Source organism: Urocitellus parryii, chromosome 1 (genome assembly GCF_045843805.1).
Source record: "Urocitellus parryii isolate mUroPar1 chromosome 1, mUroPar1.hap1, whole genome shotgun sequence".
NCBI classification, from domain to species: Eukaryota; Metazoa; Chordata; class Mammalia; order Rodentia; family Sciuridae; genus Urocitellus; species Urocitellus parryii.
This window is the reverse complement of record NC_135531.1, coordinates 216295062-216317896: the sequence shown is the minus strand read 5'-3', so window position 1 is coordinate 216317896 and position 22835 is coordinate 216295062. Positions and strand designations below refer to the sequence as shown.

The 22835-nt window shown below is 33.1% G+C and overlaps 1 protein-coding gene across 2 annotated transcripts in view; it reads left to right on the top strand.

The window, feature by feature from the left end:
• Positions 1-22835, top strand: part of Kcnh7 (potassium voltage-gated channel subfamily H member 7) — a 457046-nt gene that overhangs the window by 306971 nt on the left and 127240 nt on the right. For both annotated transcript variants that reach the window (XM_026393098.2, XM_026393099.2), the window contains exons 3-4: positions 2949-3104; positions 21318-21746. In XM_026393098.2, coding sequence (XP_026248883.2) covers positions 2949-3104; positions 21318-21746 — 585 coding nt within the window. The remainder of the gene's footprint in view (positions 1-2948; positions 3105-21317; positions 21747-22835) is intronic.

The window sequence follows — 22835 nt, the reverse complement described above, 5'->3', positions numbered from 1 at the left end:
TGGTCTTCGTGTGCACTGTGGTGCCACTTCCCACTTCCATGCTGTTTTGTTCATACAGCTCTGTAGTATAATTTCAGATCAGGTATTGTGATGCCTCCTGCTTCACTTTTTTTTTTCTGCTTAGTATTGCTTTGGCTATTCTGAGTTTCTTATTCTTTCAAACAAATTTAAGAATTGTTTTTTTTTTCCAAATTCTGTGAATAATGTCATTGGTATCTTGATGGGATTGCACTGAATCTGTATATTGCTTTCAATAGTATAAATATGCTGTTTTTTAGCAAACACTATTGATTTCATTTGGATATAAGATAAATTTTAACAAGCTCTTGACTTTTTTTCTAGTTTTTTCTTTTAGTTCCCTGGTTTAAACCTTATTGAATATTTCTATTTTTTTCTCCAGTGAAAGATTGGTGCTTACTGGATTATATTTCCATTGCTTTTATCCCCAATATCTCACCCAGGAAAAAATGTTTAGGAGTATGAGTGATGACTTCTTAGGGAAATGTCACTTTAAAAAAGTATATCTTGACTGAAGTTGGAGGTTGTGGAAATTGGGAAGCTAAACTAGTTTTGCTCTGCAAAATGTATTCTATTCTCCTCTTCTTCAAAGTCCCATGTATCTCCATTCATTGTCTTCTTTCCAGAAGGCTATGCAAGATGGATTGAGATATTAAATTTCAAACTAAAAGTGAATAGCATGTAAACGTGAGTCTTCAGTCAACTGTAAAGGAGGTTCATTGTTTAATAGAAACATGTAGGAAGCAATGATAGTAGACAGCAAATCTATGCATTGGCAGTGCAGCCAATGCATAGAGCTCAACTGTTTTTCTGAAACAATATAATTTTATGATTTTAAATACTAGACAGCAAATTTGAAAGCATTTGTATTGAAAAACATGGTTTTCCATTTATTACACAAAACAAAATAACTCTATATTCTATTGCACACCTATTGGCTTTCTGTCCTTAAATCCTATACTCATGGATTTCTCAGAAATCCATATTTTATATTTTGTTTTGTGATTAGCAGTGTACCCCAAATGTTGGAAGATTTGAAACTGTTAAGTATCAAATCTGTGAATTCATAATGATATTCTAAATGATCTAGGAAATGTCATTTTAAGTAGTAAAAAACAATATATATTTTGGTTCATTAGGAAAGTACATAATGGCTATTTCTCACAGCTCTTCAGACTCCCTGTTTAACCAATATGTATTGTGATGCCTGGCCTGAAGCACTTCTATATTTAGTTCTAATGGAACAGTCTTAAATTGCTTATTTTCTGTTTACTAAAGTCAACCTGTTTGTTGCCATGGAAACTATGACAAGTGCTCTAGCTAACTATTTTATTAAATGAATTGAAGATATAGCTGAAGACAGAAGGTGCTGCATATTATTCTTAAAGCATATTTTCCAACACTTGTAAAACTAAAGCCACCTTCATATAAAATATATGAATTCTGTTATAAATAAGGTCTTTTCCATTTCAAATTTGGGAGACTATCCATATGTGGAAATCTAAATTATAGATTTATAATAGACATCTCTAACTTAAAAATAGTCTGTGTTCTAAAAGTGTATTCATAAATAAATTGGAAATTAAAATACATTTGCCCACTGAAACAGTTTCACAAATAATAATTAGATCTCCCACTCTCAAAAAATTATTCCTTGTGATGTCCTCAATCTAGAGTAGTATCAGAAAAAAGCTTTTGATCTTAGCTCAGGCAACAGGAGGGTCCATGATGCAGGGGTCGGAAGAAAGGAAAGAGTTATCTCATACCTGATTTGATAGGTAGGACATCACTAGCACCCACTGGCCCTTGCAGATGTTGGGGCTTCAACTGCATCTTTCTGTCACATGCCAGTGGTCCTGTTCCCAGCCTTCAGGTGTCCTAGGCACTTTCTCAAATTCCCTGTGAAGATCAATGCCAGACCAACCTGGCTCTCAATCTGTTTTTGCCCATACATTGAAATATCACTCTCTTCAAGATTCATGAAGATCTCAGCTAAGCTATTAAAAAAAGAGAAAGAAGTCAAAATACTATTTTGTGAGAGATCAAGAACCCTTCCCGAATAATTTGCATTTAAAATACATTTTAGAATCCAAACCAATCTCTGCCTTGTGAGATTTCCATCATATGAGGATGTGAGTAAACTGCTTTGAGATATTCCAAAAGGAAGGATGTATGTAAACTGCTTTGAGATAATACTAGAAGTCAAGTCCAAGGAGTCAGTCAGAAGTTGGATCATTTTTAAAAAGTCAGTGAGTCAACAGTATTGTATATATCTGTTGGAGGATCAGTGTTGCTAGTTGATAGTAATAGGGAACAAATGAATACAGTAATATAGACTGAAATTTGTTCTTATTTTCTAATATTAAAAAACAAATAAATGCATAATAATTTGGGCACTGTGAACTTTACACAATAATTGTAACATATATAAGTCAAAGTCTATAATTAATTAGTTATGTCCAAGAAATTAAAGAAAAAAAAGACAAAATTTGCTTAGTGTTTTAAAATCAAGATTTTACAAAATAGATTATTTTCATGTTTATATAGTCATACCTTATGTAAGTTCAGGTTCAAAGCAAATATATAAGGAAAGATTAAGAGCTTTTTTTCTAAAAAAAAATTAAATGATGCATCCTTTCCCATCCCCCCTATATTTACTATTGTAGGGATGATGTAAAAGCTGAAGGGACTTACATTCCACTTTTCCAAAGTGTGGTAACAAAATTAGCCTGTAAACTATGTATGTTTATACATACATAAAATAAATACATATGCAATAAAATATGAAGTGAAAATCAATTATTTTGAATTAATTTCAGTGGTTATCTAAGATAGACAATTCTGTAAGATTGTATTTCAAATTTAGTATTACTGATAGTGTAAAATGAAGGCATTTTTTTAATCTAATACTTTATTTTTCATCTCCTTAGGGTCCACTTTCATTTGTAACACTCACGTAATTCCAGTGAAAAACCAAGAGGGTGTCGCTATGATGTTCATCATTAACTTCGAATATGTGACAGATGAGGAAAATGCTGCCTCCCCAGAGAGGGTAAACCCTATATTACCAGTCAAAACTGTAAACCGTAAGTAAAAGGCATAAAACTCTTGATGTTCTTGTAATAATTTGCATCTATTCTTCATTTTTATTCAGTTCTCAAAATATATTTACATTTGAAATAATATAGATCTATATAAGAAAGTCAAACTTGATATTTCCCTTTGGTGCCTTAGGAAATTTATCAGCTGCTTTAGAAGTGATTTGATTTGGATATATAGTAATTTTTTAACTAATCTTCTACTGAATTGTGTGCGTGTATGTGTGTGTGTGTGTGTGTGTGTGTGTGTGTGTATATATATATATATATATATATATATATATATTCTTAAAGACAAAACTATCTTCAGAAGTTTACCAGGTGGGATTCCTAAGTCAAAAAGCTAATGCTATGTAATCTTTCCACATACTCCCAAATTCCTATACATATGATTTGAATCATTTTGCATACCACCAGCAGTATATCATCCCTATTCCCCAGAACTCAGACAGCAGAATCAGTCTTCTTGAATTTTTTAGTCATTATAAGTAGGAAGGACCTCCATTAGCTGCAGCTTATGTTTCCCTTATTATGTGTGAGGGTCATATATTTAAGCACCATGGGCATTTCTCTTTTGTCAACTCTTCATCTCCTATACACATTTTCTATTACTTTTTTCTCTTCTTGTCAATTTCTAAAACAAGTTGCCAATAGCTTTCCCAGTAAATAATTTGGTTTTTACTTTGAATGGTCTGTTGTTGTTGTTAAATAAAAGGGAATGGGGGTGAGTGTTGATATGGTTACTTACCAACTTTTTCCTTTGTTGTTTTGGAATTCTTGAGTCATAATCAGAAAAATCTTCATTACTCCAAGGTAGTAAATACATTTACTTTTTTATTGGAATCTATATGATTTCATATTTTAAAATGTGCAGTATATTTTGCTTTGTGGTACAGTACATGTTTATATTTTTATCTGTGATTCTCAGTTGTTCTAGTAGCATTTATTTAAAATTTTCACCAGAAATTTAAGATGTCACTTTTATCATGTACTTCATTATGTATTTGGGGCTATCTCTGAACTTGTTTTTTTCTAATGGTTAGTTATCTTCAGAATTATATTGTTTTACATATACAATTAGTGTTTGATCTCATTGATTGAATTTAATTTTTAGGGGTTTGGGTTATTTTAAATGAATTTTCAATATGAACTTTATAAATAACTTTTATAGATTCAGAACAAAATCCTTTTGATATTTATATTGGATTCACCTTGACTTTATTAATTAACTTGAGTATTTAAGTAATTATAATGTTGAGTCATTTATTCTAAGAATATAAAATATATATTTACTTTTTTAAGTATGAGTTTTATGTCTTTCAGGGAATATTTAAAATTTTTTCTCATTTGATTAATCTGCTTCATGGGCTTTAAATTGTTGTGTTGTTGTTGCTGCTGCCTGTGTTGCTAATATAAATCTTCTCTTTCATGATATCTTCTAATAATTTTTTTTCATATATGAAAGCTGCTGATTTTTTCAGTTTGTTAAATTTATGTCCTACTATCTTAGTAAATTGTTTTAGTTCTTAGTTTCATATTCATTGATTCTAATGAGTTTTTAAAACATTCTATTATATGAAATAGAGATTTTTGTTTCTTTCCAATTTGGGTACATCTCTTATTTGAATGTGCTGGCTATTACTTCCCATATATCATTAAAAGAAATTATCTGTGAACATTATCATGCCTTGTTCCTGATGTTTGTGTATATGCCACCAGTGTTTCCCAATCACTCCAATGATGGCATGTGGGTTGAGTTGCATGTACTTTGTAATTTTAAGGCAGTTTCCATTGACTTTCATTTATTAAGAAGGGATGTTCAAATTTGTACAAGTGCTTTTTAGCGTCTCTGGTAATTGGTAATTCCTCCTTTCTGTTGTATTTTATAAATGAAGTTACAAACATGGAACCATTTTTACATCCCTGAAAGAACACAATACATTTCATTTTGCAATATGCAATATTCTCTCATCTAATAGTAACTTAGAATTCTATATCAATATTCATTAGGAACATTGAGGTGTAATTTTTGCATATAATATGCAATTTTCTCAGGTGATTATACATTAAAAATAGTTTGGAGTTTCTCTGTTTTCTTTGCTGTGGAATCATTGAAACAGGAGATAATCCACAGTTTTAAAGTTAGATGTGGTTGGTTCCTCTGTGAATACATCTACTGGTATTTATTCGTAGAGTGGCTCTTTGACAAATTTGTTCATCTTTTTAGAGACTGATCTAAACAAAATATCAATTTTTTTTACTAGGGTTTGTTTTGACAAATTTAATTTCCTTGGAAATATGTATTTAATTTTGATATTTTTTGGTGGGGGGATACCAGGATTTGAACTCAAGGGCACTCAAACACTGAGCCACATCCTCAGCCCTATTTTGTATTTTATTTAGAGACCAGGTCTCACTTGAGTTGCTTAGCACCTTGCTTTTACTGAGGCTGGCTTTAAACTCGCTATATTCCTGTCTCAGCCTCCGGAGTCATTGGGATTACAGGTGTGCGCCACCACACTCAGCTAATATTGATATTTGTAAAATCTGTTTTAATAGAATTTTGCAAAACAAATTTATGTTTCCAAACTTTCCTCTGTTCTGGTTATTTCATTCCTTAAATTTCTCATTTTTTAGTTTTATTTTCTCCATTTAGATTTTTAATAATTAGTGACTTTACTTCCAAAGAACTAAATTTTTATTATTTTTTTAAATTCTGTAATATTTAAGCTCACAAAATTTTGCTTTTATCTTTATTAATTCAGTTTTTATTGGGTTATTTTATTGTATCTTTTCCATTTATTGGTTTATCTTTAAAAATCAATTTCTTAATATGATTTTAAGGTCATATACCTTTTCAAATTCATATAAGCTATATCTTATCAATACAGATATGTAATATTTTCAGTATTTTTTCCGAAAATATATGGAACCTTTGATTTCTTAGTTTTTAACTCAAGAGTTCTTTACTGTGGATGGTTTTTAATTTTCCAGTAGAAAAGGTATTTTTACAAAGTATTATTTTTGTTAATAACTACTAGTTTTACTTTGTTAGATTCATAAAATGTTGTGCACATGTATTTCTTATTTTGTAATTTTCTAATATTTGTTTTGTGTTTTATTATTTTATCAATTTTCATGAATGTATGATGTGTAATGAAAAGAATATACTATTAAAGAATATAATCTAAGTATGTGCTGTCTACTTTTTTTTTTAAAGAGAGAGTGAGAGAGACAGAGAATTTTTTAATATTTATTTTTTAGTTTTCGGCGGACACAGCATCTTTGTTGGTATGTGGTGCTGAGGATCAAACCCGGACTGCACGCATGCCAGGCGAGCGCGCTACCACTTGAGCCACATCCTCAGCCCTTGCTGTCTACTTTTTAAAGTTCTACCTTATTATGATGCTGTCTTATTACTCTTACTTACATTCTGTCTTTCAGATATGTTCTGGACTTTAAAATATACTCTTCGATTTTTAGGTTGTTTCTATTTCTCCTCATATTTCCCATAATTTTATTAATAGTACTACTGGTACTTATTTCATTGATGTTCACATTTTATAAATATTCATATAAATAATTTAATATTATTACTGTAATTTGGGCTTTACTAGTAAAAAAGCTATATTTTATGTTTAATAATTTTCCATCTCAGTTTTTCGGCATCTTAAATATGACACTTGGATCTTTTTTCCCATTTTTTTTCTATATTTTAAAAAGTACCTTTCAGACTTTGTTTTAGTTTTGTCTTTTTTATGTAATGGTAAGTTAGGTTTTTCTTTGTTACTTATAATGCCACTTCTCTTTAACTGATAATAACTGCTTTAGGTATTTACATTTACTGAAAAATTGATTTTTTTCCTAGTACTTATATTTATTTCACTTTTTTTTACTTTGTTTTTGTTTTCTGGAGACCATGTATTACTGTATTGCCCAAACTGGCCTTTAACTCCTGGGCTCAAGCCATACTTTTTCCTCAACCTCCCAAACATCTGAGACTACAGGAATTTACCACTGAGCCTGTCTCCTTACTACTAACATATTCTAGTTTATCAAGTATAAGTTAAATATACTCAAAGTATTTTATTATGTTTTCTTTTGTTTTTCACTTTGTTGTTGTTTCATTCAATTTTTGCTTTTCTTTTGGTGTTTGGTAACATTTGCATTGTTTTCTAGTGGCTATCTTTATATAAAGACATAGAATATTACTTATGTGGAATTAGGCAGTTTGTGAAATTTACAGATTGGTTCTAAGAAAATCTTATATACTAACTTTAATCCCTTCCCCTTTTCATCAGACACTGTATTTTGTATTTTGATTCCCTATTTTGAGAAATAATAAAATTAGCTTATGAATCCTACACTCTCCTTTCCACAATTCAATTTTAGTCAATATCATTATATTTCTTAGTGCTCCTACATGTCCTTAGTCTCCTTTCAGTTTGTTGATCTAAATTGTTCCACTTGACTCCCATCTATTTACTAACAAGGCACTTAATTAGCTTATTTTGCATTTTTTTCTCCTACTCCCATTTTGTTTGGTGTGGTATAGCTTATCAAGTATATAATTTGTATATACTTCTTACTTTTGTTTTGTGCCGCAGTCCGGCTGCAGCAAAATAACCGGGGAGTGACGAACAACTTGTGTACTTCGATACAGCAGGAGTGGGAGCCGTTTATTTTTTGATCTTATATGTGTAGTGAAATGTTTGCATCAACTTGTCAATGATTCCCTAAGCATAACTTCTAAGACACAGTGTATTCTCTTCAGGAAAGTTTCTTGGGTGAAATGTTTGCAAGTGCTTTCCCTTGGTTTTTCTATAGCCTTGATATTTGAAGGCCAGCCAATATTGAAAAAGCCCTTCTGGTTCACACTTCACTACCCTGTGAGCCTGGTACAGGTTATTGCTTCCTTTTTTGTGTTAACTATTACTGACAAGGAGTCTGATGCCAACTGCTTAACAGACCTTTGTGATTTGGGTACCTGGGATCCTGTGCACTTTTTGTATCCCCTTCCATTATTTCTTCAGTAACTAGCACTCAGTCTTGTTTTTAGTACTTTTTTACTCATTGTGGGTATTATTCTCCTGATGGTGAACTCTTTGATATGGGGTTCAGCACTCAAAGGTGATGTCCTTCTCTTTTTCCTTTTTTATTCCACTTGACTCTTCCTTGCAGAGTGCATTTTTAGCCAATTCTGCTGGCATGGTCTTGGGAGTTTCTTTTCCTGTTTGTATATTGGCAGTAGTAAGTTCCTGTTCTTCAATTACTTTGTTATGCATGATTTATGGCACTATCTCTGTCCCCCTCCCTTAATGATTACTATGATTTTGAGGAGGATCCATGAAGAAATTAGAATTGAGGTGACATTGTCTATGAAAAGCTAAAAGTCTTTCACAAAATATTAGTATTTGAGAAAAGCATTTGCTATCCTTTATATTTTATATACGTTCAAATAGCAAATATTTGTAATACAAAACCGTTGTCTCAAAAGCCAATGGTATAAGCCTAAGTAGAATACTAAATCAAACCAACTAATAATTTTTGTAGTATCAGTTACTTCCTTAGGTATGTCAAAATAACAGAAAGATGCTATTGTATTAAAGTAATATTGAGACAAATATATTAATGTGATTCAATATTCTGAATGTTTTAACCTGAACAATATTACACTTGGGAAAAACACATCAAAGTCCCAAATTCATCAGTCTTCCAAATAACATGTTCAGAAACAAAATTGAACTACTATAAAACTATTTTTATTCCAAAGTTGTCTTCTTGTATGTTGATGACTGTTTCAATTCTGTTTTATTTTTCACTAATATATTCAGCCCTTATTGAATGACTCCTGGGAGTAAACTTCAGCTAATGTCAGCCTTTATTTCTGTAATGAATATCAATAACATCATTTGTTTGAGAGAATGCCTAGTTTAGTTCCTTCATTGTCTCCTCAAATTTTTCATTTTTCCCATGGGATTTTTTTTAATGGTCCATCAAATTGGATGGAAATGAAAATGAGAGGAGTACATCTGCAGTAGGACAGAGAAAGGGATTTTAAAAATAATAATAATGATGTGTTCATTTAAAACTGAAATGCAAACAAAGAATTGAAACTTTGGTCTCCCAAATGGAAGATAACCAATATTATATATAATATTTGATCTATGCAACTTTATATTCAATTTAAGTGGTATTTCATGTGCAAGTCATGACAAATACAGTGGAGATTCTGCACCTTATTTTGTGAACATCAGTAGTTTCCTTGTGTTATGCTGTCACCCACCCAGGGAGGTGCTGGACAGAGTATGACTATACACAAAAATTGGTTTCCAGAGTATTTCAGAGGCTCATTGTTTACAACCAGTATGTTGTTTTTAACTGTACCCTTTTGTCCTTATGTGGTCTATATCTCTCTTTACTTGGTGTCAGTATTTTAAGAATTGATTGTTAAATTAAGCAGAAAAGTTTAATAGGTAGAAATTATGCATGATAACTTTTGATACATCCAGTTACTACTTGATATTATGTCATCTTTGGCAAACACTGGTGATTAATTTCTCTTAAAGTACTATTTTAGTGCAAGCATAAAATAATGATTTTGACTCTTTCAAACATTGTTGTTTGAGAGGAAGGAAGAAAAGAAATACAGAAGGAAGGAAGTAAAGATGATCAAATTCCTATCCACATTATTGCAAACACTTCTTAAACTCAAAATAATAATATTATTTCCAACCTACCGTCCAAGTGCAAGTTTTAATATCACTTGAAGTGATCAGAAATGGAACTGTGGTTACAAAAAAGTGTATGATGATACATACAAAGCAAATTTCAATCGGGTATTATCCTTAACCACTGCTTAACTTCTTATGTAAATAAAGTGCATGTAAGTGTGTGTGTATGTGTGTGTGTGTGTGTGTGTGTGTGTGTGTGTGTGTGTGTGAGAGAGAGAGAGAGAGAGAGAGAGAGAGAGAGAGAGAGAAACACATGCACATGTGTGTGTATGTCCCAGGGAGGTAGGACTTAAGTTAGAGTAGTGGGAAAAGGAAAAATGTTTCTGTTTTTGTTTTCTTTTGTTTTGTTTTGGAAAGAATGTGAGTTTCCATGAATTTAACTCCTTCTGAAATGTAGAGGAAAAACTGTGGTGTGACAATATAAGAGGTACAGATTTTTAAAAATAAAGCTTTCAAATGAGATGATCAAGAAAAAGAAAAAGTGCTAAATGCGCAATTAAAAAGATAAAGCATTAAAAGTGACTATGATTAAAGGACCTGAATAAGTTCTGGAGAACAGAGACTTGTTTCATGAAGTGGTAGATTATTCCTCAGTGTAAATATCTACTTTCAGAGTCAAGGGCCCTATACAAGAAAAGTAAGGAGATTTATTTGGGAAAATTGAGCTATTCACAAACTTATTCTCTGTGTGAGATATAAGACCAGCCACATATGTATTTACCATTTACATATGAATGAAACAACTACAGATAAAAATGTTATTTTTAATTGGTATACTTATTAAATTAATAAATACTGCACTCTGAGCCAATTAACTTCTACATAATAAATATAAATAGCAAATAAAAGATATGAATGTTTTTCTAAATGATGGCTTCTATAAAAATTATGCAATCTGAAACAATGAAATGATACAAGAAAATCTTACTTTTCTTACTAGATATAAGAAGACACTTCTAAAGGAGCTAATACCAATGGAAAGAGTTGTTCTCTTTTGTTCCTATTTTAATATCTCTGCTATGAAATATTTCTACATTGCAGAATAGAACCAAATTATGGGTTAATGTTTATACTATTAATGTTTAGGCTTCTTATTTTTAAAATAGATTTATCCATTTTAAATAAGATATTTTGAAGTATAATTTTAAATTACTGAAAAATATATTTGAATTTCACATGTCTTCTATTCTAAACCATAAATCTGGTATCATATTCTGGTTAAAAATATATACACTGCAATTTGTTAAAGTTTTATTGAGAGAGTTGAGAGGAAACTAAATTAAACAAAAAAATCTTGATTAAATAATATACTTCCAAACAGAAAAAGAGTGCTTTTCTTTTTAATCTTATTTTAAAAAGCTATTTAAGCCATTAGTAAAAATTGACTTTCAACTTATATTCCCAAACAGATTTTAAAATAATATTTTCACTTCTTTTATCAATGTAAAATACTTTTTATTTCAATTTTGGTTGATTTAGTGTTGCCATCGCCACCAAAAATCCACAAAATATCAAGACTTTGCTAATATTTAGACATTTCCCAATGCACAATAGGCTCAAGTTAAATTTTCCTTATTATCAAGAAGATATTGAATGTTATCAAGTAAATAAATGATTACACTACCTGTCAAAAACTATATATGAAATACATTTTTTTTCTTTTCAGATTCTTCACTATTTCCCTTAGCAATATTGTGAACCTTCTCTGGATTTCTCTTGAATCTGATCCTAAATCCACTCTTTTATTCCCCCACAGATGACCTCACCTCTGATGCCTCAGAGCTGAGCCATGGGAAGGCTTGGGGTGAGAATGCCCTAAACAGCCCACCCTCAATCAATGTGTCTCCCTGGGAATTGAGATGGATCAGACTCCATTCTTTCAATGCATCTGCACTGATGGCCCCTCTCTTGCCAATGTTTTCTACTGGCTCCTTCTTCTGTTGCTCATACTCATGCTGCTGAAAATAAATAACTAACTTACTTTTCAACAGACACATTTTGTTTATATCACATCATATTTTTAAAAGTTTTAATTAGTTAAATTTGTTGCCAACATGTTGAAAAACAGAATATTACACATTAAAATTATGATATCTGGCATACACACTTACACACACACACACACACACACACACACACACACATACACACACAGCTACACACCCTACATAATAAGCAAAAACAGAATACTAGCCACCTACTTTAGATGGGGCATGCTTTCCAGTTTATTGCATTCCTCACGTCTCCTTATTTTTGTTGTTGTTTTTGGTTTTGTTTGTTTGTTTGTTTCAGTGCTGGGAAACACTACCCAGGGCCTTGTACATGTTAGGCAAGTGCTCTGCCACAGAGCCACAAATCACATCTCCCTTAACTCTACTCCTAAACACTGTTTAATCTTTCAGGAGGTTCTTTTAGTCTTCCTCGCTTCATAGTCATCTTCTATATAAATCCTATTTGGACAATCTTTTCTGTTACATATGGAAAAAAGACCTTCTCATAAATTATTATATTCTTTAGACTCAAAACTTTCTTTAGACTTTTCTCATTATTTACAATCTTGTGTTTCCACCTGCTCAATGGATATATGCTTTGGAAAATTTAATATTTCTGGAAGATTTAGCATTTTAAGCTAAAATTTAAGGTTCTATCTGGAACAACCATAACCTATCCCACCAAAAATTGTTCAGCTTCATTCATAAAGAATGGTGTCATCATCCAAGCCACCTAAGCCAGAAATTCTAGCATGATGCTAAGCTTCTCCTTCCCTCTAATCCTCTCAACTCTTTGCCAATGGGTGGTCAAAACAGACCTCTTAAATATCTCTCCCATTCATCCTCCAGTAAATTTTTGCTCAGACTTTCAACACCTCTTATTTGGGCTGAAAAATACTCTCATAATTTTATCCCTGCTTTCTGCTTCTTTTCTTCAGGATAATATGTAAATTTAAAATAGATCATAATAATCTATTATTTATAGCCCTTGCAGTGTTTCTCTATTGCCCCAGAATATAAAACTGCAAAGCCCTAAATGTGCATAAATACAAAAGACCTTCCACATGGCTTCTGATGCTTCCTCAGCTTCATCTCCCATCACATCCCTTACTTCACAAAAGTTTTCTTGAAACCGCTATTCATTTCATGCCATTTCATTTGCATAACATGGTATCCCCTATGATAAAATGTAATAGTGATAATTCCTCCTAGCATACTTATTCCTGAGGACTTTCCACCTGTGTAGCATTCTCCCCTGAGACTTGATCCTGCCCATGTTCCCTCAACTACATTAGTAACATTGTTCACCTAGTAGACAATACAATAAGTGGATGAAGGCATCACAGAATAAAACCAGAAATTAAGGTGAGGATATGGAATACTATAGGACAAATCCCTTATTTAAAGTGCCAGAAACCTTTCATCTCTATCTCATAGCAGGGACATTGTATGTTCTTTCAACTATGTCTATACTTTGCAAATAGTATGTACCCAGTATTTGTGGGTAGAAAACATAAATAAATGAATACATTAATTTTGCATTGAATGATTTACTTTTTTCTGCTGAATGAACATTGGCCACACTGACAAGTCAGTGATTCTCCAAGTATAACACCATTAGCATTATCTTTCAACAAGCTTGAAATGCAAGTCCTTTGCCCCATACCAGAACACTTGATTCAGAAACACAGAAATTCAACAATCTGTGTTTTAACAAATATTTCAAGTCATTCTGACATCCATGAAAATTTGAAATCCACAGTCTAAGTTAATTAACAATGAGATAAAAACCATAAAAATGAATTTTAAGTAAAACTAAAGATAAAACGACACAAAATAAGCTCAAATTTCTATAGTATCTTATTCTGACAGTAATTTTCAGAAATAAATTTTTGCATTTAAACTTATTAAGGTACTGTAAAGGACATATCTTTATCTTTGAAAAGATTAAAATCATACTCTTCGAATCAAAGAGAATCCTACTCTTTTTCTTACTAAAATTAAAGTTTGAATTATTCTAAAAGCATCCACTGAATCTGTTTATGCTTACAAAATATAGCCAATAATTTAGACAATTATCTAGCTAATTTAAGCTACTAAAAACATATTCATATGTTATGGAATCACTCTGGATAATTAACACATAAAATATACATTTGTCTCAACAGCTGCATTACTCCCCCAAATTTATATCTGTTTTCAGACCCCAAGCTAATGAACAAAGAAATTTTCTGTAGAGCTCAAGCTCATTTATAAAAGGGTTTCACAGTGTTTTTACTATTCTCCTTTGGAGCTGAAAGTCATTCTTTAATTCAAAGATGAAGAATGGTAGTAACAGAATGTCCCATTCAGCAAGCACTACTATACAATCAATCCATTATTCAGATGAATTTAATTAAAGGTTTTAAAATGTAACTAATTGTGTACTATTATCATGTATTTGGAAGTCTCCTCATTCTGAAAATTAAATTTGATATAGAAAAAGGAAACATGTCATGGTTGCCAAAAGAAATCTGGGAAAAGTTCAGTCATAGATGTAATCAAATTCATGTCATATTTCCACCTAGTATTTGGACAATATATATTTCTCAGGTCAAGAAAATTGCTAGTAAAAATTATGCATTATTCCTTCATTAACAATGGATGTAAGTGAATGCCCAGATCATCATACACATTCCAGAGAGGCCCCCATGTGACTATCATTTGGAAGGTTTTGTAACCTAGCAATACCAAAATCCAGGACAGTTCCTATTCAAACAGCATTTGGGAAACTGATGTCTGTCCCATTTGTGTTTGGAACATTCCATTAAGAGAGTCCTTATTGATGTGATGACGGCATGTTCATCGAAGATCAATCTAGGTTACAGTATTATCACTTTTGCCAGATTTGAATGCACTCTTTAAACTTGACATTTGGAAAAGGAAGAAATCTATCAGAGAGAAACTAAATTACAATATAGGTAAATCATGAATAGATTTATTAAGCAGTTATTTTACACATTAGAAACTAATTAAGTGTATATAATACTAGTGTGTTTGCTCTAATTTCCAGCTTCTCTTAACAGAAAGATTTTAACCTTGAGTGGCTTAAAGCACCCATCACCATGTCCTCTCTTCTCCCTTATTCCAATGTATAGTTTCTGCCTCTTTGCTCTCGTGATTACCTGGCCAGTCTGGAAGCAATGCCTCTCAGATAACATCAGCATTTTTGGACCTGTTTGCAGACATGCATTGGTATTGGTGGCCACTATATCTTCTCATGCCTCGCTACTGCACTGACTTCCCTGACCTCTGCCTCTGCCTGGAGACTCACATTACTTCAAGATTCCAGTTTGGTCCTACACTCACTGTAATTTTGTAAAAACATTCTAGTATGTTTCACAGAATTCTTAGTTTCTCAAGGCATTCACTGATCACTTCTGCTCCTTTGAGGAGCCTTATATTTAGCTTCAGGTCCACTAGGTCATACCCTCATCACAAGATCTGTTCATCACTAGCACCAAAACTGTACTGGCTGTGCTGGTGAGATCCTCACCCACCGATCAGGGTAACCACTTTATCAGTACTGAGTTCTTTTTCCCAGTTTAGCTGCTAAGTCCTTTCAAAATGTTCTGGATTGTTCTAGCAGCCCATAAGCATTATATACCTCTTAAATATTTAGCAATAAGAAAGAGTCATCTCCTTTCAGGGTGCCTCTATAAAAATTTTCTCCCCAAAATGAAAAAAGTAGACATATCAATCAACTTCCCTATATCTCCCATCAAATTTGATCTTTTATTCTCTTTGACTCTAGGATTAAAATCACATTGCTTTACACATCCAGGATTATCTGGCTGAAAAACAAATTCCCACTTATTTTTAGGCTTCCAGTTCAAGTGTCAGATATATGAGTATCCTAACTTTAGAAAGACGTGCTAATGTTATTTCATGCATCTTTATTTGTGTCATAATAACTGACTGGAATTAATTCATGTGATGACTTCTTCAGACCAGAAGATGCCCCTCTCTCCCTTTCTGTGCTGGACACTATGGTATAAGTCCAGACCCCTTCGTTTTGACTGGGACAACCTAGGTGCTTAGAGCACTGGCTGCATCTGGTACCCAGCTCTGCTCCTCACTAGGAATTGTAATCAAAGGCAGGGAACTACCTCATCCAGGGTTATGACCTCTACCATGGGGTGACTATCACCAGTGACTGGCTGATGCAGAGATACAAAGGCCAGATACCTTGACTTCATTTAGCAGACTGATTGTAGGACCAAATTGGAATCTTGAAATAATAGGAGTCTTAGGGCAGTAGATGGAGGTCATGGGGAAGTTATTGCTGCAGCAAGGCATGAGAACAATCACTGTAGAGGCAGCAACCCTAAAGTGTTCTCCCAGCTCCACAGCTCCCAGGAGGCTTGGCTGAAGCTTCAGTTTAACTTCTGCTTCCAATCCTGCCTTCCTTAGAGATATGTCTCCTGAGAATACTCCCCGTTAAATCTTTTGTACTATTTACAGGGATTTAATCTTAGATACTCTCCCACCACAATGAATCCTCCTTGAGGGGCAAGACCTCTGCTTATGGACTTTACAGCATCCCCAAATCCACATCACTCCACACTCATGGACACTCCTTCCTGGCCCTATTAGTCTCTGGTTGGCATGACTAATTGCATTTAAGGTTCTCTCCACTTTGAAGTCCATAATTCAATTAAGTAAATTAATTAAGCAAGAATCAAATCATTTTAATTTATATTTTAGTGGATTTCATAGAAAAATTATTAGATAAGCACAATTCTAAAATTTTGTGGAAATAATGAGAAATTGAAGCAAGGATATGATTGAGAACTAACAGTTAAGTTATATCATGAGGAATTTTAATGATTAAAAATAGATGGCGACTTTTACAGAATTATTTGTTCTTTCCCCCAAAAGGTATTGTTTTTAGTATCCTATGTGTTTTCAAATATACACCTTCTTCAATAAAAATAATGTGTTCAAACAAAATTTTCATCGTATAAGTAGTTTCTCAGTACTTTTTATTTTTCTGGGAATGTGTAAATCTCTGAAAGCCTTATTATGTTTTTTTTTAAAATTTCACATTTATTGGGCATTTTATGAGAGGCTAAATATTATCTACTTTAATTATTCAAGTATGAAAATAAATATAATCTGAATAGTTACAGTATTTTTTTCATTGTTAAGATTCATAAGAATAGTACACTTATCTACGTTTTATATTTCATGCCTGAAAGTGTTAGCACTGAGCAAATTTCTCAATGTGCATTCTTTCTGGATGAACTACTGTTAGACAACTAAATCTGTAATGCAATATAACATGGTCATATTAACCTAGTGATGCAGAAAAGACCATCTGTACCACCTTGGATATGCCTGCACTATAAGAGCAAACTAAAAGCCTTGTGTGGTCATTAATTTAAGAAAGCCAGTGAACTATTTTTAAAGGAGGAGGGTAATGTAACTGATGAAGAATGAATAAAACTAGGCACTGACCTTCAATGTATTGTAATAAGCTTGCAAAATTGATTTGTAAACTACTTTATAACTCAATTTCATGTTCATTAAAAACTAATCAAATGACTTCGATGTAGTTCACTGATTTTTAACTTGACAATTTACCTGATCATATAAAAGTTGCTGGTGGAAATACGTAAGAATGCTTGCAAAACAATTATTGCCATGCACTGATATTGAATCTTATTTGTGCAGACTGGGTACTCTCATCTTTATTAGTCAAGACTCTTATGTAGAATGTACTTGGGGTTTGTCTTTGCATAATGTCATGTCTTTTATCAAAGAGATAATTCTTATTTCAATTATATTAAAAACTTTTAACTCCTAGACCAAGAATGAAAGGTTGTAATAGCAAATTAGGCTGCTAAACTCTAAAATGTCTTGTAACATGTACTTTATATAAACTTTGCTAGATGATGAGGAGCATGACACTTGTATATTCTAGAATCAGAATGGTAGCAATCAATAACCTCTGTAAAATGGTGAAATGTGTAGGTGAGACCATCCACTGACAATAAAAGCTGTTTCAGGTATATATTGCATGGCATTTAGTTCACCCCCCCCCCCATAAACTGTCCAGTTATACTTAATTATTTTAATTAATATGAGTCAATACAGTTCTGGGAGGTTAAGATTAATTAGGAGTGCAAGAGAAATTAAATATTCTAGTTTTCTATAGTCAAAATTGAGCATATTCTCAGTTAAGTTTAGAACCTGTCTATGGAAATCCATCCATCATACCATAATCAGACTCTCAATCAGGACTAGACTCAATAGTGAGCAAAACAGACAGGTGCCCTTCCCTGAGGAGGCCTCTACTCCATTTGCTGGACAATCAGCAAATGTGTAATTATTATCTGTGGTGAAAAACATAAAGTGGTGTTAATATGGTTCCTTAAGAAAATAAATGTGGGGCACAATCCCAAAAAAGAAGGAAACCTGGAGTCTGATAGACACACAGGCCTCCAGAGGAATTAAAAAGTCCTAATGGATGGATTCCAGATAGTAAGGAGGATAGCTAAAGCTTCAGGGTGGAGGAATTTTGTCTTCATTTCCAAAGCAAGACATTGGGACAAAAGTGAGGATTAGGCAATAGTGTACATGATCAGCTGTGAAGTTTTTAAAAGGCATAAAATATTCTTTTAAGGATGGATAGTAAGATAAATATGAACATATTAAAAGTGGATTATCACCCTATTACAAGAAATCTGGTGAATCATTATAGTAGCTTAGAGCCAGGGAAGAGTAGTAGAAGTAAGAAAAATGGAAACATTCAGAAGATATTCAGAAGATGAACAATAAACACAATTAGGGGATTGATTGATACAATTAGATGTAAGTAATGGGTATGAGATAGAACAATTTCTATAATGACCCTCAAGTCTAAGTCTGATCCATCTGGATGGATGTAATGCCATTCACTGAAAAAAGGCTAGGTGTGGAGGGATAGATTACAAAATCAGAATTTGCTATTAGATTTTGAGATGGTTTTATGATTTCTAAGTAGAAATGTTGGTGACACCATTAGATATGCAAGTTAGAAACTCATAGTTCAGACCATATATAAATCTGTGAGTCATTCAATTAAAGAGAACTGAAAATATATGTGTAGGTGAGACCATCCACTGAAATTAATAAACTCAAAATGTAGAAAATTTCATGAGTTCTCATAAGTGTTTTTCCATGTCTTAGAGCCATCTGCAATGCACTTAAAAGTCCATAGTAAATTATTAAAGAATGATACTGTGATATTTTAAGAATATGAAAAGATGGAAATCCTGTAGACCAAAAATAAAAGATGAATAACCAGAAAAGCAACATATAATTATAAATCCATAGGGTGATGGGGACCCAGAATACTTTCCCTAAAACTACAAATTTTACTTATTGTCATTTTTTTTACAAATAATACTTAGAGAAGATTTGAATTACAAATTATTCTTTGGATGCTTTCTTTTAACTTCTGTTTTCTTTCAGGGATGGAAGTTTTATTGCTTTATTTTTTTAATTTATAAGAGAATGCTTGATTGTTATAATGAACAGTAGAGATATATAAGGAGAATGCAAACATTATAACCTCCTCTCAAATCCACCTACTGAGCTAATTAGCAGTAAAAGTTTGGAATCGTTTCTTCCACATCTTTCTCTGCTGCCATGCAACTTATATGAGCAATTATAGGTTTTTACTGTATTTTTGTTTATGAATAATAATATCATAAACATACTGATTCAAAACTCTCTTTTTAACAGTATATTTGAACAACTTTTAAATCAAAACATGTATATATACGTGTGTGTGTGTATTATACTATATATAATGTATATATATAGTGTGTATATACATAATATGTACATTTTTAAGAATGTAATAAGATTCCTAAGCATAAAAATTCCATGATTTATTTACATATTTTCATAATGGACTTTAGATTGTTTCTATTTTTTATGCCTTTATAATATGCTATATATGAGTTACTGAGATGAAAAGCATGTATTTTTTCACCTTAATTATTGTCAGATCACTCTTCCAGAGTGTGAAGGAATTTGCAATCCCACCAACAAAGAATCAGAATGAGCAACCAGTAATTTTGCCATCACTGGATGTTATGCTCATTTTTTTTTTCATTTACTGCCAAACCAAAGGGTGGAAAAAAATATATCCTCTTGTTTAAATTTGGGCACTTTACTATGTCTTTGTTAAAATTACATTTCATCGTTGAATGCTTTATTGTTATATATTTATGAACTAATTTAAAATTTTTGATATCCATCCTTTAATGTTGGTATTTTGTTGCCCTTCTCTATATTCCATTCTTAGATATGTTTGACATTTCATGTCATACTCTTAAATTTCAGGATTATCAGTGAAAAAAAAGAAAGCAGAAAAAAATTCTTATTATTTCAGTACATCTCTTTTGGAAACCAAAAGTCTTTCCAGAATTCAAGATGGAATGAGGAAACTCTGTGACACAGATGACCCCTTTACCACTCGAATCAACCTAAAATATTATTCAACATAAACATTCAAGACATATAAGATTGACTACTCACTCCCTCACCTTTCCTTCCCTATAGCTCCCATTGGTAACTTCCAAACACACACTATACTCATCCCTGTCCTTGTCCCTTCTCATATGATGCCCTCCTCTTTCCTCTCCTATATGAGCTGAGAATGTACAACAAAATGTGTTAGTAAACTTTTTCATCGTTAGGACCAAAAGACCTGTCAAGAACAATTTAGAGGAGGAAAAGTTTATTTGGTGGCTCACAGTTTCAGAGGTCTCAGTCCATAGATGGCTGACTCCATCCCTGTGGGCCTGAGATAAGGCACAATATCATGGCAGAAGTGTGTGGTAGAGGAAAGCAGCTAGTACCACGGCACCAAGAAGCAGAGATAGAGCTCTGCTTACCAGAGACAAAATATAAACACAAAAGGCAGACATCCCCTGTCCCCCGCCAGCCCTATGGTTACCTCTTCCATATACACCCTAACTGCCTACAGTTCCCACCCAGATAGTCCCTAACACTGGATTAATTCACTGATTGGTTTAAGGCTGTCATAACCAAATCATTTCACACGAAACCTTCTTGCATTATCTCACACGTGAGCTTTTGGGGGGTACTTTATATCTAAACCATAACAACATATTTTTAATTTACTAAAGCTGAAAATGTCTCCTGTCATCTAAATAATACTTTCCTAACACTGGAGTTTATTTTATCTAAGAAACATAATGAACACATTTTTCTGTTTTCTTACTAGCTGTAAGATAATTCATATTGTTTTCAGAGAAGTTTTCTCATAATATCCCTTATTCCAACTGTAACTGACCCTAATGAAGTATTGATTAATATTTATTTTACTTAATGTTTAAATATGAATTGACAGTGTTAGTTTTTGTTTAAAGCTATATTCATTTTCTTACAACAATGCTCTTTCCTGTCTCCCTTTGTAGGGAAACTTTTTGGGTTCAAGTTCCCTGCTCTGAGAGTTCTCACTTACAGAAAGCAATCCTTACCACAAGAAGATCCTGATGTGGTAGTGATTGACTCATCTAAACACAGTGATGATTCAGTAGCCATGAAGCACTTTAAGTCTCCTACAAAAGAAAGCTGCAGCCCCTCTGAAGCAGATGATACAAAAGCTTTGATACAGCCCAGCAAATGTTCTCCCTTGGTGAATATATCTGGACCTCTTGACCATTCCTCTCCCAAAAGGCAATGGGACAGACTCTACCCTGACATGCTGCAGTCAAGTTCCCAACTGACCCACTCCAGATCAAGAGAAAGCCTCTGTAGCATACGGAGGGCATCTTCAGTACATGACATAGAAGGATTCAGTGTCCACCCCAAGAACATATTTAGAGACCGACATGCCAGTGAAGGTATGTCAAATTTTTTTACACATGGAATTACGTTAATGAGTAAAGAAAGATTATTTCCTAATTAATTTTTATTTCAACATTAAACCTCTGCCTTGGAAGAAAAAAATGTGATTAAAGGCTACTAAACATGTGGGTCTAATATCCAGCATTGTTTTTCACGTCTTTTTTGAACTCTAGTGAATAATTCGGTTTCTTCTGACTTCTTCATCAATGTTTCTGAAATAGTATGATAACCATTATCTGCCTACTTCATGGAGTGTTAATTAATTAATGTTTAATATAAATCGTACTTAGATGATGAACACTATCAGCTCAAGCATAATTAATTTCGCCACATGTAGCAAATGGTCATGCCCTGGGAAGGAAGAGAAGTGTGCCGTGTTACTGGCCTACTCTTTCCAAAGGGCGGACTATGAAAATGTGAAATATTGACAGAGATGAAGTACAAGTAGGAGACAGGAGAAAAGGTAGGAGACAAAACCCACCCACCAATGAGCTTGAAAAGCAAAGTCAGAATTGATGAATTCCTCCCTGGCCTCTCTATGTTCACATTCTTATATGACCCACAGGTGAAAATAAAGCTGCTTGAAAAGCAACCACAGAAACAAGCCATGGTTAGCACGATCATAGGTCACATTGTGTTTTGAGTGCTTTCTATGCCTGAGACAATATAAGTGCAGGCAAACATTGACTCTCATTTAATTCTAACCTTATAAATTAAGCCCCATTATATAGATGAGAAAACGAGGCTTGGATGTCTTAATAGATAGCTAGCCCAAGATGACAGAGTTAGTGAGTGTCAGAGCCTGGCTTCAAACCCAGGATCCCTGTCTCAAGAGTCCACAGTCAAATCCATGCAGTGTTTTAAACCCCTCCCTCTCTTCTGCTCCCTGAGGGAATTACTGAACTCTCCCCAGGAGTCTGAGAGTCCTGAATGCTTCAGTCCCACTTTTCTGACTCTCAGAGCTGTTTTTTCTGGAGAGGCTAATGCCCTTCCTCTGATTCTCATTCCTTCATTGCCCTCATCACCATGCTGTTTGCCCTTTGTCTCAGTGAAGCTGAAATCTGATCCTGAGGCTCCTTAGAACA